The sequence below is a fragment of the Centropristis striata genome, chromosome 23 (assembly GCF_030273125.1).
Source record: "Centropristis striata isolate RG_2023a ecotype Rhode Island chromosome 23, C.striata_1.0, whole genome shotgun sequence".
Lineage (NCBI taxonomy): Eukaryota > Metazoa > Chordata > Actinopteri > Perciformes > Serranidae > Centropristis > Centropristis striata.
In genome coordinates this window covers 16,146,082-16,163,863 of record NC_081539.1, presented here as the reverse complement: position 1 = coordinate 16,163,863, position 17,782 = coordinate 16,146,082, and the positions used below count along the sequence as shown (strand labels likewise).

General features: G+C 42.2%; 1 protein-coding gene across 1 annotated transcript in view; it reads left to right on the top strand.

Moving 5' to 3' along the window:
• Window positions 1-17,279, top strand: part of map3k22 (mitogen-activated protein kinase kinase kinase 22) — a 51,860-nt gene extending 34,581 nt beyond the window's left edge. The window contains exons 9-18 of the mRNA XM_059326995.1: window positions 1,303-1,436; window positions 2,749-2,822; window positions 3,840-3,901; window positions 5,461-5,532; window positions 6,100-6,264; window positions 8,290-8,438; window positions 9,001-9,132; window positions 11,772-11,901; window positions 14,186-14,363; window positions 15,123-17,279. Coding sequence (XP_059182978.1) covers window positions 1,303-1,436; window positions 2,749-2,822; window positions 3,840-3,901; window positions 5,461-5,532; window positions 6,100-6,264; window positions 8,290-8,438; window positions 9,001-9,132; window positions 11,772-11,901; window positions 14,186-14,363; window positions 15,123-15,351 — 1,325 coding nt within the window. The 3' untranslated portion in view covers window positions 15,352-17,279. The remainder of the gene's footprint in view (window positions 1-1,302; window positions 1,437-2,748; window positions 2,823-3,839; window positions 3,902-5,460; window positions 5,533-6,099; window positions 6,265-8,289; window positions 8,439-9,000; window positions 9,133-11,771; window positions 11,902-14,185; window positions 14,364-15,122) is intronic.
• Window positions 17,280-17,782: the final 503 nt, after the last annotated feature.

Here is a 17,782-nt window from a genome sequence, read left to right as displayed (position 1 = left end):
AAAACGCTTCATGATGGCTGTCGGCGCCAATCTTCCTCACGTAGCCCCAATAACATCAGCTCCGTCACCATCCCGACTCATATAAATTGTATAGAATTACCCCGCTCTCTATCAATTCCCCCGCCAGCCACAAGTCAGAGAGGCTGAAAGATGGAAGTGTAAGGAGTGGTGACAGATGAGAGGTGACAGGAGAGCAGTCACAGTGGATGGTAGAGGAGAGGAGAGGAGAGGAGAGGAGAGGAGAGGAGAGGAGAGGAGAGGAGAGGAGAGGAGAGGAGAGGAGAGGAGAGGAGAGGAGAGGAGAGGAGAGGAGAGGAGAGGAGAGGAATAGAGGAGAGTAAAAGGAGAGGAATAGAGGAGAGGAAAAGAGGAAACAAGGAGAGGAGAGAAGAAGAGAGGAGAGGAAAGGAAAGGAAAGGAAACAAGAAGAGGAGAGAAGAAGAGAGGAGAGGAAAGGAAAGGAAAGGAAACAAGAAGAGGAGAGGAAACAAGGAGAGGAGGGGAGGAGAGTAAGAGAGGAGAGGAGAGGAGAGGAGAGGAAAAGAGGAGAGGAATAGAGGAGAGGAGAGGAAAAGGAGAGGAATAGAGGAGAGGAAAAGAGGAAACAAGGAGAGGAGAGAAGAAGAGAGGAGAGGAAAGGAAAGGAAAGGGAACAAGAAGAGGAGGGAAGAAGAGAGGAAAGGAAAGGAAAGGAAAGGAAACAAGAAGAGGAGAGGAAACAAGGAGAGGAGGGGAGGAGAGTAAGAGAGGAGAGGAGAGGAGAGGAGAGGAGAGGAGAGGACAGGAGAGGAGCGGAGGGAAAGAAAGTGAACTGTGCAGAAAAGGGAGTTTTAGCTTCCAGTCCAGAGTGTTTACCGATATTTAAAATGTTCCTGTACATCCTGGCACCTTTTGCCCTCTGAGTACTTTTTCAGCATTACTGCCATCTCAGCCAGCGACAGACTTTCAGACGGGTTTCTAACACTGTCAAGGACGGTGCTCGGTCTCTGCCGCGGCTCAGCCGGGGGAGGGTTTGTCACAGTAATTGAGGTTAGAGGTGGCGGCAGTGTGGTTTAGTAAATCACTTCTCGTAGTCCTGGCACTGTTGAACTTGTACCCATGAATAACACCGTGACGCCGTTTTGTACCCTCTGCCCCTCGCTTTCATCTCTTCATCATTTCCCCCCTTTTCCTCCTCGCCTCCATTTCTCCTTTTTGTTCTCTCATTTTACACATCTCCTCCTTCTTTGCACTTCATTTTCCCATTCCTCTCTCGTACTTGCTGCTGCCTGTTCTTCTTCTCTCGCTTTCAAACTGTCTCAGGCTCCCTGCACACAGGTCGGACGTCCCCGCCCCCTGGCAGCGTCCCAGAGGAGCAGCAGCAGATTGCCCGCCAGGGCTCCTACACCAGCATCCACAGTGAAGGGGAGTTCATCCCTGAGACCCAGGACCAGAATGTAAGAGCGATTTTACCAAAGAAACGGATGATTTTTTTTGGGCTGAATGAGTTTCTTTTATTACTGTTACGCAAAACCAGACCGTATTAAAATGTTGTTTCCTGTCATTTATTATCTTGCAACTGATTCATCCTTAAAAACAGTGATAAATAATCTTTCTATGAAACAGAAGCTCCCAGAATTTAAGTTCTCAGCTTGTTTTGCAATAGATATGTAGGGAGGATCAATGTGTCCCAAATGGAGGGGAAGTACAGTGTATTATAACAAGAATTGTTGTTAATGTAGCTGTGAATTAATGCTATTTATCAATCTAGATTGTTTTGGTGTGAGTTATCGAGTGTATCGGCCATCTGTCTCTTTCCAGAAATCATGACCCGATCGTCCACAGACCTTACTGTGAGCAATTTAATGTAGGAACTATTTTCTTTTGAGTAAAGTTCCCACATTAAACTACTCAAAGTAAGGTCTGTTGTGAGACCTCACTGCAAAAAAAAAAAAAAAAAACTGCATTTAGATTTAATAGAATGAACCCAGCTAGTCTGATCTCCTCCTGTAAGGATGTAGTCAGAGTCATGTGGGCTGTGACTCCAAAGACTCGCTGTCCTCAGGCTGCATTCAGAAAGTCACAAAGCGACCAAAAAAGCCACACAGAACGACTACAGAGACACAAAAAATTACCAGAAAGGGACTCAAAACTACAGAGGCAAAAAAAGTGTTTCAAAAGACCAAGAGGAAACACAAAATGACCACAGAGACACAAAGCAACACAAAGAAACTCAAAATAACTAAAAAGAGAGACACACAATGATCAAAAGTGCAATACAAAACGACCAAAAGGAGACACAGAATGACTACAAAGAGACACAAAACGACCAAGAAGACACACAAAACAAGCCTGTCGTGAGACCTCACTCCAAAAAAATCTAGATGAACAACTAGCACTACAGATAAGAGGGAAATCTTTCATTAAAATGCAACGGTTTCATCTTTCAAGGAAACAGAAACTCCTAGAATAGAAGTTCTCAGCTTGCAAAACATATGTAGGAAGGATCAATCTGTCTCTAGCGTTTACAGCAGATGGAGGTGAAGTACAGTTTTTATCACGGATAGTAGCTCAGGTAGTGGCAGTATTGTACAGTTTCCATTGAGAATTGTTTTAATGTAGCTGTGTCCTATATTTACATGCAGCTCGTGAAGACATACAGTACTTCTGCAGTCCTACACACTTCTCTATCCCCTCTCCTTTATATTCTCTCCCATATGATTGCATGCTCCGTGACCCTCTATTCCCCTGTGTTATTGTATCTGTCAGATGATGGATCCCTTCGCGAGCGCGGACAACTCACTGTCGAGCAGCTGTCAATCAATAGATCAAGCACTGGACAGGTGAGTCACCATGCAATGTGTGAGTTATGACCCTCGTCTGTGTGGATTTACGATTAACGATGTGTACGTTCATATATTGCCGAGATATGAGACTCACACTTGTGATCTCAAACGCAGAGAAGCAACCCGGCGCTCTTAGTGAAGTTTGTACACAGTGCAAAAGGCCAGCAGAGCTCGCTGACCCTGCCTCTGCATGGAGGAATCGGGTCACTTTGCTGTTGCCATGGCGACAAAACTCTTATCTGGACGCCTGGATTCCTGTGTTATCACTAGAGAGAGAGAGAGAGAAACAGAGACTGAGTGGGAGAGACGTGAAAAGAGTGAGCAAGAACATGCTGGATGAGAGGGAAATATTGAGCCAGAAAATGAAAAGTGGTGAGAGAGTGAAGTGGAGGAGGGGCTGGAGAGTGAAAAGACTGAATGTGAATCAAAGCGAGAAAGAAAAGTGAGCAAGAGTGAGGTTGAGAGAGAGCGTAGGACGGAAATGGCTCTACCTGCACGAGGCTTATCTGGGCTCCAGGCTGCAGAACAATGGCAGGAAACGAGTGCATGGAACTTTTCCCTGCGAGCGGGCATGCGTGCCCCTTATCCAGGGTCTCGTGGCCCCGCGCCGCCCTGCGGTCAACAGAGACGTCACTCTCTGTCGGGTCGGCGGGGCAGGGCTGGACACAGACGGCCAGGGTGGGGGGGCTGCATGTACATCAACACATTTCATGATAGAAAGTTGGTTTTCGCTGCAATTTCAGCAATTTAGCTTCACAAAGTCCACTTTCACTTTAATGCAATGATTTCCAGCTTATCTTTTCTATTTCAGCACATTGTTGTTTAACATCAATTGCTACTGAAGGCTCAGTAGTTTGAACACTTAAGTCATTTTGAAGCATTTTGTGCTGCTTTACAGAGTGAAGTTTCAGACCAGCAGCTGTAGCCAGACTCTGTTTGAAGATAAGGGGAAATTACTGACTGAAATAGCAAGCCATTTCTCAACTTTTCCCCCCTGTTCTCTTGTCGTTTCAGTCCTCCTTTTTCGCAGAACAACCGTGACAATAATTACCTGAACCTCAACTATGAATACAAAGGTAAGAGAGGAGAAATCTCTGCTGTTGAGCCACCTCAAACACTACAGAAAGATAAAGAGGTGCAGCTTGTTCATTATTAGAAAGTTTTGTCTGCTCTTGCTTCTTCTTCTTTTTTAGTTTTGTGGTAATTAAAGCCACACAATCACAGAAAGAAGCTCTGTTCATGCAGCTCCTGATTATCTAAAGTTTTTCTTCGCTGCAAATGCCCTGTTGAGATTACTAATGAGGAGGGAGATGATGCTATTTGATGGCTTCATCTCGGAGTAAATACTTAAAATGAGGAATGGGTTACTGTGGAGTTATTTAATATCTTGGTTGTATTTCTTGTGTCTCAGGAGGTGATGAAGGGAGTGTGATAGCATCATAACTCTTCCTGCTTTATCTTGCACACAGTCTCCTCTGTGTACCCTTTGTCCATCTCATTTGTCTCTCACATGCCATCTCTCGTCTTCGTCTGGATTTTTTTTCAAATTCCAGTTCCTAATAGACATTGCTGCTTTCCTGTCTTTTTCATGATCACTTCCCTTCTCCGTCCCCTCGCCTCTTGATGCCCCCCCTCCTCCCCTAGTCGTCTATTCCTTGTCCCTCGGCTCCCTGTCTGTCCCTTTTCCTTCAGAACGCAGATCAAATAGAGCAGGATGACAGATAACGCCACACTAATCCTCGTGAACAGACGAACCACAGCGGCTCTCCCAATCTGGTCATTTCTTTTTCTCCTGCACCACCCCCGTGCTGTAAATTAAAAAAGAGAGTGTGCTGCACATTGTGTACAAAGACTGGGACTATGGGAGCTTCATATAGCTGCAGCAGCACTTGAAGACTCACTTGGGCACGCATGCATGCACGTGCCTGCCCTGCGCACACACATTTACGCGCTCTCCCCGCCCAGATGTAAAGCTGTGTGGCCCTTCCTGCTGAGGGCTACAGTATTTGTTTACCATTCCCTGTGAGTAGATTTTTCCTCTCCATCCCGCGCTGCCAAACACAAAAAATAACTCCCGTCTCCATGGGATACGGCTACAAAAACAGCGCGAGGGGAGGCAGTCATCTGACAGAACAGCTGCTTTCAATTGCAAGCGGCTCCACTGCTCTATGTGCAGTGTGTGTGTGTGTGTGTGTGTGTGTGAGGGAGAGTGTCAGCGCTCGCCTGCGTCAGCAGTGCTCCCCACCTGCCTTTAGTTACTGCTCCACTGGGTTCAGAGCTAAGGCTAAGCTAGCACACATGAGCTGGTTCTCTCTTGGCTGCAGTGAGGCGATACAAGAGCTCTGTTCGGTGTGTGAAAAGCTGTCTTCCATTCTGCTGCTTTTGAACTTTGATTTGACACGCAGAGACGAGAAAAAGCAATGTAGTGTCTGTCAGATGTGATCAGCCGAAGTGTGAAACTCTGTTATCCTTATTAAGCAGTGTTTCTGACCATCTCCAAGCAATTAAATCTGCATTATTCAACCTGAGCAAACACAAAGGGGTAAATTGAGGAGTGTAAAATGAGAATTCAGTTGTTGTTGAGGCTCTCGATTACTTCCTAACTGACGGTTTTGCCTCTTTGCTCCCTCTTCAGGTCGCCATGGGAAAGGAGGGACCTTCCCTCGCCAGTTCCAGTTGCCCAATCGCAGCAAAGATTATGGAGACCGTAAGAAAACCGGCTTTGCAAGAGCAATTACAACACCACTGTTATTGCACAGATTAAACAGATATGCTGCTATGTCAGTCTCACACAGACTCTCCCATCTGGTCAGATTTTTAAACTTCACATGGATAATATAGTAGGATCTTATTTTTTTACAGTGCCTCACATTTCTATGATTTTTTTTTCATTTCCTGATAAAATAGTCTCTGCATTTTTGTGCTCTCTGGGTAGATTTGGTACATGAAGTGCTGGCTTGCTGTTCCAGGCAGCTGCTAGTAATTGCTTACTCAGAGGCTAACCTTGGCTAGCAATGATTTACGTTTCCCTGCGGTGAACCCGAACTTGTATAAAAACACAGCGCCCTGCTTCCTGTCTGAGGGGAAGTGGGACGGAGTGGCGAGAGGCACTCTGCTCTGGCTGGCCCTAAGTGTTGGCCGAGAGCTCACTTTATGCACAACACCTGTAAAGTGACTGTGTGAAAACAGTGCAGGAATCACTCACAGTGCAAACAAAAGATGCAGTGGCCTAAAGTCGTTAATATGTCTGTTTTTTATATATATGTGTTTTCAGGTCGCAGGACACTTCCGCGCAGCTTTATGCCGCAGGAGAACCTGTTTCAGCTGGTTCCCTCCAGTCGCACACGCAGTTATAATGGAGACAGCACGCTGCAGTACAGCGACCTGCGATCACTGGGCCGCACCGCCGACAAAAGCTGCCAGCGTGGTACAGCCAAGTGTAAGTAAAACTGAACTTTTGTAATGAAGGAACAGGAAGCACTGGAGGAAAAAAATCACCCCAAACATATAAACAGTCTTAAATAAACTGCATTTCTGGGCCTTTGTTGTTGATTGGTGTTGTATCTGTCTGGTTCCTGTGGATAATGAGGCAAATAAACCCTCACTGATAACCCAGAGAGGAATGTTTTCATTTCTCTCAACAGCAGGTCTGGCTTTTAAACCTCAGTACTTTAATTTAAAGTGAAGGTTCACCCCAGAATTAATGCTTTTTATCAATCTAGATTGTTTAGGTGTAAGTTGTTGAGTTGAGATATGTTGAGATATCGTCTCTTTCTAGAAATCATGGCCCTGTTACTCAAGTTAACCAACAGAACTCATTATGAGCAGTTAAATGTGGGAACTTTGGGGTGAACTGTCCATTTAAGTGCTATAAACCTCATGAAGTATATTATGTGCTATACAGGACGATATATCCACTCTGTGTACTCAGCAATCAACATGAACATGATCAATCTTTTGGTACCACTCCACTGACACTGACACTGAATTCTGGCATCGGTTGGTTGTCCAGATGAAATCCTTTTTTATGATGCTTAGATCAATTTTTTCAGATTTATATAAAAAAAATTGCAAATTTACATAATAAGGTTCTTGCGTGGAGGCTTGTGATCTGACAAAATTATCATTTGAGCACTTTGGCTGCATTTGTAGGGGTGCAACTAACAATTTTTTTCAAAATCAATTGATTGTTTGAACAATGAAATGTTTGAAAATTAGTTTTGGCAGTCCAAAATCCAACATAATCAGTTGATATGGTTTAAATAGAGAAAAACATAAAAACTCCATATTGAGAGCCTGAAAACAGCATTTTATGCCACTTTTGCCTGAAAGTGACTTAATTTCAATTAATAAACAAAATCAGCTAATCGATTATTACAACTAATTGTTGCAGCTCTAGAAGTCAGGCACTAAAAAGTTATGATATCATTACCAAAGCTCAGTATCCATCAGTATGTATTTCTTTTTTTTATTATTGAAATGCTACTCCGCACCACAAAATGTAAATTACAGAACAAAAACCTCACCGGGAGAGAAAAGCAAATAAATTTACATCTTAAATTGATACATAACAGTGTGACTTCAGAGTTTATGCAAAAAAGTCAAACACAGCTGTCAGCACATGCAGTTTTTGAATAGAGCTTTCCGTGAATCTAATGCTCCAAATAAAGCCTCAAATGGATTTAACGTGATTTATTGGAGAAGCAAAAGTACAGACAGCGGAAACAGGTTAAAGAAGTTAAGATTAAAGGTCACATATTTAGTCTCTCAGTCTCTTCTCCGAAGTCGACTTCCAAGAATACACAACAAGGAAAATTTCTTCCCCAGTAAATACTCAATCAAACATGTCAAACATGTTTTGAAAAACATTAGTAGAAATAATGTACAGTAATACTGTATGTGACAGCAGGCAGAATTCCCCTCTCATCTTCCCCCCACAGGCTCACTAATCACATCTGTCCTCGTTCAGTCCGCAGTACGCGTTGCCCAGAAATTGTCTTTGTCATGAAGCGAAAGCTCTGCTCAGCAGTCTGTGGTCGACGTGTCAGTCTCCGGTGTCTCTCTCACCCACGCAAGACCAAACTGTCTAACGCGGCCACAAAGAAGCCTGTTAATACCAAAACAAAGTCTCAGAGTCTGGGCCTGTGAAGATGAGAGTTGTTGAGATGCTCTCTCTAGGTTTTGACAGAGAATCAGCTGAGCGTGGTTTCACTCAGATATCAGGGGTTTCCCCATCTGAGAGGGTCTGCGGTGGGAATTACTTAACGACCCTGCGGTGGGTTTTTGACGTCTGGTCTCGGTGCGGTTTTGGTGCGAGTTAGAGTCGGGTCTTGTGGTGGATTGTGAAGCACGCTCCAGTGTTTTCTCCAATCAGTATATCACAGTGGATCTGTCTGTCTCTGGGGGATTAACAACCAGATGAGTTATTGGTGGGTTTTCATCATGTGGCGTCTTGTTTCTGCAGCACCGCGGGCGCCAGTCAACTGGCGGCAAGGAAAGCTCCTGGGCCGCGGAGCGTTCGGGGAGGTCTACCTCTGCTATGATGCGGACACAGGCCGGGAGCTGGCCGCCAAGCAGGTGCCCTTTGATACTGACTGTCAAGAAACCAGCAAGGTGAGAGGAAACACAGCACATGTGTTTTGAATAAGACTGCGTGTGTTTTAAGTAGGGTTGTCACGATACTAAAATTTTCAACTCGATACCGATACTCAAGAAAATATTCGATACTCGATACCATTTTCGATACCACAAGGATAAAAACAAAGACCCCAAAATTTAACAGAAATATTTTTATCAACAAGAAAAATGCAACATGTAAAAATGAACAGAACAGAATATTTTCTCTTAGGTTATTAAGTTTACTGATATACTGTATGTTTTATGTGGTAATTATGTTTGATGTTTGTTTGTGTCTAGTTTTAGTTTTAATGTTATTTAATGTGTTAAAGTTCTTATTTAAATATTTATAATAAAAAACAGTTGTGCAACTATGATAACAAGCTTCAGATACTCGATACTTTTGAAAATGAGTATCGTATCCGGATACAACGTTTTAGTATCGATACTTTTTTGAGTATCGATACTTTTGACAACCCTAGTTTTAAGGCATTTTGATTCAAGTTGCTTTCTGTTAGAAGTCCTCCACGCTTTTCTTAATTCAAACACTTTTTTGTAGGAGGTGAACGCTCTGGAGTGTGAGATTCAGCTGCTGAAGAATCTGCGTCACGAGCGAATTGTTCAGTACTATGGTTGTCTTCGGGACCTTGAACAGAAGAAGCTCACCATTTTTGTGGAGTTTATGCCTGGGGTGAGTATTCTGCAGTGCACTTTACTTGAATACATTAAAGGGATAGTTTGTATTTTTTGAAGTGGGGCTGTATGAGGTTCTTATCCATAATCAGTGTTGTACCAAGAGTGGATGGTGGCTGGCCACCTCTAGTTTGATAGTTTGAAGAAGCAAGCAGTGACACGGGAGCCCAGCAATGTACTGCTGTGGATGGGGGCAGCAGCAAAATGTATCTCAACAACAAATGTTTCATAAAAAACAGAACAATATCAGTTTAACATTATGTTTGTAATATTTTCACCATTTCACCTCACTGCCAGAAAGCCCTGATTGAGTTTATGTGGGGGAAACTGAAGCTGCTGTAATCAAAACCACTAGACTTTGCTGACAAAAACAGTAATTTTACTTAACAAAACATGAGAGTTGCTGGTCTATGGCTGCCTCTATCGTTAAGTTTGTTTGTGTTTATGTGTGACTTTAGTGTTTTAAAGTGTTAGTCTGGATTTACCAGAGTCACACAGCAACACAAACAAAGTAACCAAGTGTGGGTCTGGTGGCTTTGTAGAGAGCATAGATAAATAAAGCAGCTTCAGTTCCCCGTTGGAAAGAACTGTCTAACGGCAAGGTAAAGTGGTGAAAATACTAAAAATATAGCGCACAATTAAACTGATATTGATAGTTTTGGATGGCTAAAATAAGTTTCTCCTGCCTGCGGTGTACTGACCACCATCTACTGACTATGGATAATTACCTCATACAACCCCACTTGAAGAATGTTTAATAACCCCTTTAAGTCACATGTAGTGATGCAACCGTCCTTGAAGTTTGATTTAGATACAATAACGATAAATGTCATAGTTTCAGTTGTTTTGGCTGCAGAGGTAGGTACACAGACGTTTAAAGACACACATCAAATCAAACCCATACCGGCCACATCTGCTGAAAACCAATTTAGAAATGTCACCAGCTGTCAACAAACATGTCCTCAGTGGTTGATGTCAGCAGAATAGCACAGTTTATGAGATCATTTTCTCACTAAATGAGCGCCTTAATGAGCTGCTGTCGCCTACGGACCCTGTCCCTGAGCCTGGTTTTAATATTTCCAGGGCTATTTTTTTTCTGAGTGGCGTTGAGTGTCTTAGTCACACATTGTCTGGAAATTGGAAATGTTTATGTTTCACTGGAGTTCTCTGGCAGAGGCAATAGCGAAGGTGACAAAGCCAAGTTTGTGTGAGACTGCTCTGCACGGCTGCACCGCTGCGGCTGACCGATAACACTTTAATCGTCCGCGGGGAGGGGGGCAAGTGTCCCCTCTGAGAGCTGGAGAACTGTTGAGGTGTCTTGCTGACAGCTGAGAGCGAAGAGGGAGAAGTTTTGTTTTCACTGCGCGAGTCCTAAACTGCGTCACAGGTGTTACTGGATCAGGTCTTTGCCTCTGTGATTTCCTCACGAGGAAATTGAAAACAGGAAATGAAAGGAAATGCAGGACACTGAAGGTGTTTGGACTCGAAATCGAGCAGATTTCTCTCAGCACGCTGTGTGTTTATATTCTTGGTTTATGCACTTAGAGGCGCCTTTCCTAATAAAACAAAATTAATTCAATTCAGCTGGAAATGTTGTTGCCAGAATGCATATTTTCCTTAAAGACAGACAGACGCTGAACCATTTTATATCCATCCTACACGTCCTTCCAGAGCAGATTTTCTATAATTTTATACCCTACAGCTGTGACAATAATATTCATTAACACTACAGCCTGCATGGGCGGATTATGAGACAATGGGCCCACCAACTCTCCTACATAGGAGCAAAAACCCAGACTTTATAGTTGTTTGGCCTCTTTTAGTTGTCATTTTGTGTCTCTTTGTAGTCTTTTGGAGTTATTTTTTGTCAGTGTTTGTTTTGCCCCTTTTGTAGTTGCGTTGTCTTTTTGTAGTCTTTACCCATGTCTCTATTTTTGTGTCACTTTGTAGTTGTTTTGTGTCTTTTTGGAGTTATTGTTTGTTCGTGGTTGTTTTGGCCCTTTTTGTAGCTGTTGTGTCTTTATGTGATCATTTTGAGACAATTCGTAGTTGCTTTATGTGTCCTTGTAGTCATTTTCCCTCCTTGGATCTTTTTCCTTCTTTTCTAGATGTTGTGTGTCTGGTCTCTTTGCAGTTCTTTTTTTTTTTTTTGCATCTAAGTAGTTGTTTTGGTCCGTTGATAATCTTGTCTATTGAAATGCTTTTTGTAATTTTGCTTTCTTTGCGGTCACTATGAGTCATTGTTTAACTGCCCTGTGTCTCTGTCATCATTTTAGAGTTATTTTTTGCCCGTGGTTGTTTTGCCCCTTTAGTAGTTGCCTTTATATCATAATTTTAAATCTTTTGTGGTACTATGTGTCTCTTTGTGGTCATTTTGCTTTCTTTGTGGTCTTTATGAGTAATTTCTTAGTTGTTCTGTGTCTCTTTGTGGTCATTTTGTGTCTCTTTCCGGTTCTGGTTTGTGTCTCTTTGACCTATTTAAGTTGAAGGCCCCTAACACCTTGCCCCCTGGGCATGTGCCCAGCAGTCCCATTCAGTTATCCATCCATGACTACAGCCAATATTGAGATCACAAATGTTTCTCGCCCTCTCTGAGTTCGACTAATTCTCTCTCTCTCTATCTTGCTGTCTCTCCAGGGATCAATAAAGGACCAGCTGAAAGCCTACGGGGCCCTGACAGAGAAGGTGACGCGGAGATACACCAGGCAAATCCTCCAAGGAGTCTCCTACCTGCACAGCAACATGATTGTACACAGAGACATCAAAGGTAACCAAAACAGCAAGCTAGCGAAGGTCAGGAAGGGATTTAATTGGATTTGTAACCAGTGAACACCCACACCTGAGACTCAAACTGACAGTGTGCAAACAGACTTTCTTCACGGTTCATATTGCAGCAACTGTTGCAGAGAAAAACTCCACGTTCATTCATTTTATTCTGGTTGACATTTCCTCATTTGGTTATTCACCGTCTACAGAAGCAGACTGGAAAAAATGTGCTATTCTGAACTCTCCTTTGAGATATATTAGGCTTCATGCTGGTGAAATCGGCCAGTCTAAAAATGTTCAACACCGGATGGAAAGGCTTTAGTTTGGCTGCCCGCAGCTTTGGGGAGTCACTGACGCGGCCAAAGAGAGGGAAATATAGCGTCTGGTGGGGAAAAAAGATAGTAGGTCTCACAGGACACGGGCAGGCCCTATGAGAGTATGTACGTGGGTGGGATTTTCCACTTAAAAAATGCTCTTCATGTGTAATATACGGTGTGTGCTCATCTCACCACACAAGAGCTCCTCTGTATGCAGTAAAAGAGCTGTCAGCACATGCGGTTTTTGGATAGAGCTTGGCATTGCAGCCGTGACATGAGACCGTAAAGTTTCTGTGAATTTTATGTTCCAAATAAAGCCTTAAATGGAGTTGATGTGATTTATTAGAGAGTCACATTCTCACAGCACATGTACAGGCAGTAGAAACAGGTTAAAGAAGTGAGAAGTTAAGATTAAAGGTCACATTTAGTCTCTCAATCTCTCCTCTGCAGCCCTCCGTCCTCCAGTGGGTGTGGAGAGTGAGTGGCGAGTGGCGTACATTAGTCACTGATCAAACAAGTAGAGCCTGAAGGAAACGGGATAGACACAGCTACATGTCGGAAAATTACTCAAGGAGGAGGAAGGGTGTTGGGGTTTGATCCACGTGGAGAGCAGACAGTTGATGCAATATTTCATTTTCTGATTAAAGGAGACATATCAAGGGGTTAGGGGGTGAGGAAATACATCTCTCAGATATAAAAGCCACTGCAGCTATGGAATCTCTTCAAAAACTTCAGTTTAGTTGGTGTAGCCTATGCTAACATGCCCTATATTTTAGCAAAATAACATTATTCAATTTTGTAATGTATTACACTTGCTGAACTAGTTCTTTTTTAATCATACAACTACATAATTAGACTATCATCATAATCAGACATGATTTTACACTAACTCCCTGTGACATATAGTGCATAGGGTGTGTCTTGAATCTGCCACAAAAGTTACATTTTTTCAACATATTTGAGGAGTTAGAAGTCAACCAAAATATAACAAGAACATTTTGAAGTTAAAAAAAGTGTAAGATTAACAAAATGCACAAAAGAAAATGCAAACTGAGTAGAAAAACAAAATCTCATTTATGTTTAATTTAAAACCAGTTGGTAAATTATTGTCCCCCCTGTTCAGATTGTTATTGCATTTGATAATCCTTTGAAAAACAAGTAAGAATGGAGAAGAAAAAGAAAATCAGAAATGTTTTCCTTTAATAGAATAACCACTATTAAGAGTTTAGCAAAAATATTAATGTATTTCCTGTTGAGTTGCATACACACAGAGAGCTATATGGAAACAAGATGTTTGTTTACTTATTCTTTGTTTTTGTTTTATTGCTTTTTGATTTAAAAAAAAAAAATCCTGTCGTCAGTTGCAGGTTTGGTTAGTTTAACTACGTGGTTAATTTTAGGAAAATATGTGTTAGGTAGGTATTCTGGGAGAAATATGCCAAGAAGGCCTAACGTCAAGAAACACTGACCAATCAGAGCAGGATTTCCGAGAGAGGGTCTTAAAGAGACAGGCGCTTGAACAGAGCATTTCAAACAAAGTGTGAATACAGGCATATCCAGACAGGCAGTATGAGAAAAATATATGTTTTTGCACATTAAAGCATTTTAACATTTTCTTGTTCAAACACAAAATGCAAGCTTGAGCCTGAAAATTAGCATATATCCCCTTTCAAACCAATGAGGCATTTCTCCAATGTGAGAAAAGTGTTAGAGGATTTGAGTCTGATGGTATTATTAAAGATTTACTTTGACATTTTATAAATAAGTCTGCCAGTGTTCAGACTCAGGACAAGTTTACCTTTCCCCTCAGGTTGTTGTGTCAGTTGAAGTGCTGGCACATGCACTTTGTAACCACACTGTAACTCCATAAATTGAACCTCCAAACTGTCAAAGTACCCCTTAAAGGATATTGATAGTCCTCGGGGGACCCCTGAATAACTCTGAGCTCATTTTGTTTCGTTCCACCAGGTGCTAACATCCTGAGAGACTCCTCGGGGAACGTGAAGCTGGGAGACTTTGGAGCCAGCAAACGTATCCAGACCATCTGCATGTCGGGCACAGGAATCAAGTCTGTCACTGGCACCCCCTACTGGATGAGCCCTGAAGTCATCAATGGGGAGGGATATGGCCGCAAAGCTGATGTATGGTAAGGAATAAGATCACATGGAACTATAATGAGGCCCAGAAGGGATATTAGACTGTTGCAGCATGAAAAATATTTATTACAAGCACAAAAATACATTGTTGATGTAAAAGCAATGAAATGACTTCAATAAATCAGAGCCAGTTCTGTTGGTGGTGTGCACTGTATGTATAGTAACACTTAGCTTAGTAACCACACAGCTACAATGACACATAAAACAGTCAACAAGACATGAATATTTTCTTAATTAAATCTGGATTACAAAACAAAACCATGATAAATCCACATGCAAAATATTATTTAATCCAATGCAGTAAGTTACACACACATTGCACAAATACCACATATGTGAAGCTTATAGTGAGATTACATTATATAAAAGTATTTAACCAATCAACAAATTTCCATGCACATTTTGAAGATTCGCATGAGAAAAGCTTGATGGAAACACCAAAATTCGATAAAACTTTCGAAAATGTGCATAAAGTTTTTATGCTTGCTTGAGGTGGTTTTTGTCTTTTTTCAAAAAGTAGTTAATGCACTAAAGCAGGCTGCTTTTTACGAGTATGTTCTAACATATCGAGCATTTAACTCACATGATTGATGTGACAGATTGAATCCAATTCCTGAAGACTTCTCTTGTGGGGCTTCAAGTTGTCCGATTAGCAACCTCTTTTTTGAGGCGATATCATTATGATTATGACTCCTAGTACTCTAAAAACTGCACGTGAACTAATATCTGACACCACTGTGTTTGTTCAGGAGTGTTGCCTGCACTGTTGTGGAGATGTTGACCCAGAAACCTCCATGGGCTGAGTACGAGGCCATGGCAGCCATTTTTAAGATCGCCACCCAGCCTACGAAGCCCATGCTCCCCGAGGGCGTGTCCGACGCAGGCAGGGACTTCCTGCGGCAGGTTTTTGTGGAGGAGAAGTGGCGGCCCACTGCGGACGGCCTGCTCAGCCACCCGTTCGTCCAGGGCATCTTCTGAGGCCCGCCGACCCCCCCTCCCCTCCCCTGCCTGCCTGCCTTGCCTGCGAGGCCTCCGCGGCCCCGGCACCTCCCCTCCTCTCCGGCCCTCCCCGTCCCCAGGGCCCCCTCTCCCGTCATCAGGCTCCAGGGCTCAGCATCACTCCAGCTTCCTGCCCTGTCATCTATCACCAGTGTCTGCCTTGTCAGAACCCCTGCATCTCTCACCAGCCAGCTCGAGCCGGATTACTCGGTGAGAGGCTGCTGTCAGACCTCCAGAGTCCTCCGAGGCGCCGCAGCGTGCTGCCTCAGGAGGGGACTGATGAGAAAGCACTTAGCGGTCTCACACGCTACAGACTGATGTCCTTTAACAAGAGCAGGAAAAGTGACCCAAGTTAGAGAGCAGTGACGTCTCAAGCTTTCTGGGTCTTTTACACTCACTTACTGCTGCAGAAGGGTGTCTCGGCCCAGCCAGACACTATGTAATCGTGACTGACTGGTGACATTGATCACATCTGAAAGTACTGTAAGTTACTCATCAGCCTACGTTAGCAGTGTGTGAAATAAAGATGGTAAAATATTTTTATATGACGTACAATAACGCATACAAAGTCATCCTAGCCGATGAGTTTTCTATCGTCACATAAAAAATGTAAACGTATTTTTGTCAACGCCTTACAATACGAGTTTGTAAGAAAGAATGTCTTCTTCTCTCTCTTTTTTTTTTTTTTTTTTACATCTTAGAGGGTTGCATTGCCCGACTTTCATGGCACTCAGAACCCCATTTAGAAGGATTGTCAACATTGCACTTTTGATATCATGCATTGAAAACATTTCCAACATGCAGGATAATCAACTGAGGAGATATTTTTCTATTTGAAGCATTTTTTATATCATTTCCTAAGGAGATATTGTGTAGAAGAAGAAGAAGAAAAAAAAAAGAAACCAAACTTTTGCATCAGTGTGCAATGTCTATAAAGCAATACCAACACTACCTACTGTTGGAGTCTGTGCAACCATTCCAGCTTCCCATGCAGTGAGCCTTGAGTCCATCGGAAAAAAGTGGCCAAAGACGAGTTGCAGAAACTTTAGGCTAAGTTCATGTGCAGTATTAGTCATGTTGGATTGTCACCTCAGAGCCCTATAGCCTTTTCTATGTTACGGCAGCTTCGTGCACAGCAGACTGCACAGACCAAATCAGATGCATTGACGTCACATTGTGTTAGTATGAAAAGTTATGAAATTAGATTGAAGTAAGCGTCTCATTTACATTTTTGTTGTAACTTCAGTATGACTCCAGTCACCCCATGCCTTTACTTTGCTTTCCACACTATATGAATGGATCTCTTGACAGCACACTCGACTCTGTGATGTCATGTGAGAAAACATCGCCAAAAAGTTGGAAATACAGAGCTAAATGCTGTATTTTTTTTTTTTAAATAGGGAGATTGATGTTGGAGTGTAGTGGCGAGCTGTAATACAGTGGCACTTAAGGAATGATCAAATCTTTTTTTGACCCTTGTCAGTGCCTTATCTGAATCTGCTTGGAAACAAAAATGTTCACTGCCAAAGCGGAACGCTTCTTAATAAGGTGAGCAGCTGTTCAGTAGAGAGCACACACAGGATTAGCTGAAGTTCTTTTTATATGTAAGAAAACAAAAAGATTATACTGTAAATACATATTGTTCTGCACTTTTGTATGAAATTTCTTTACATTATATACAAATCTATTTGATGAAATAGCTACGTTATACAGTAGATTGTACTGTGATTTAGACAGGAGTATGTATGATTGTCTCTCTGAGAGCTGGTAGGCTGTATGAAAAGGCTGGGAGGCTTTCGATTGGGACAGAGTTTGTTTTGTCTTAATGACAAAGCCTTGAAACATGAAATGTATCAAGTCATTGATCTTTTGTACATTTAACTTAATAAATCCAAGGTCTAAGACTATTTCTCTGTGTGATTTTATTGTGTTGTTTTATGATTACATCGCCATAGGCTGTTGTGCTTTGCCTTCATTGCAGTTTCTCTTATTACTCTTTTTTCCCTGTGGGGCTAATATCTATTATTTGCACTACATTATCCGACTCGTGCTATTATATTATACTAGTAAATCCAGTAAGACATTCAGTTAAAAATTATGTTTTCAATTTAATATTTTTTTGTTTTTTTCTAATCACGGCAACAGCTCACACGGAGGAAAACGTGAGAGAAATACATATGAAAAGATAAGATAAAGAAATTCCTTTATTGATCCCCATGGGGAAATTCAAGTGTTACAGCAGCTCAAGCACAGAGTAAACAGGTTAAGATAATTAAAGAAATAGAATAGAATAAAAAAAACAACAAAGACACTACATCCACTCCTGGTGCAAGCCATATGAAAATTAACTATACAGCATATATACATTGCACATTGAAAATATACTTTTGTAATTACCTTTTCTTTCTTT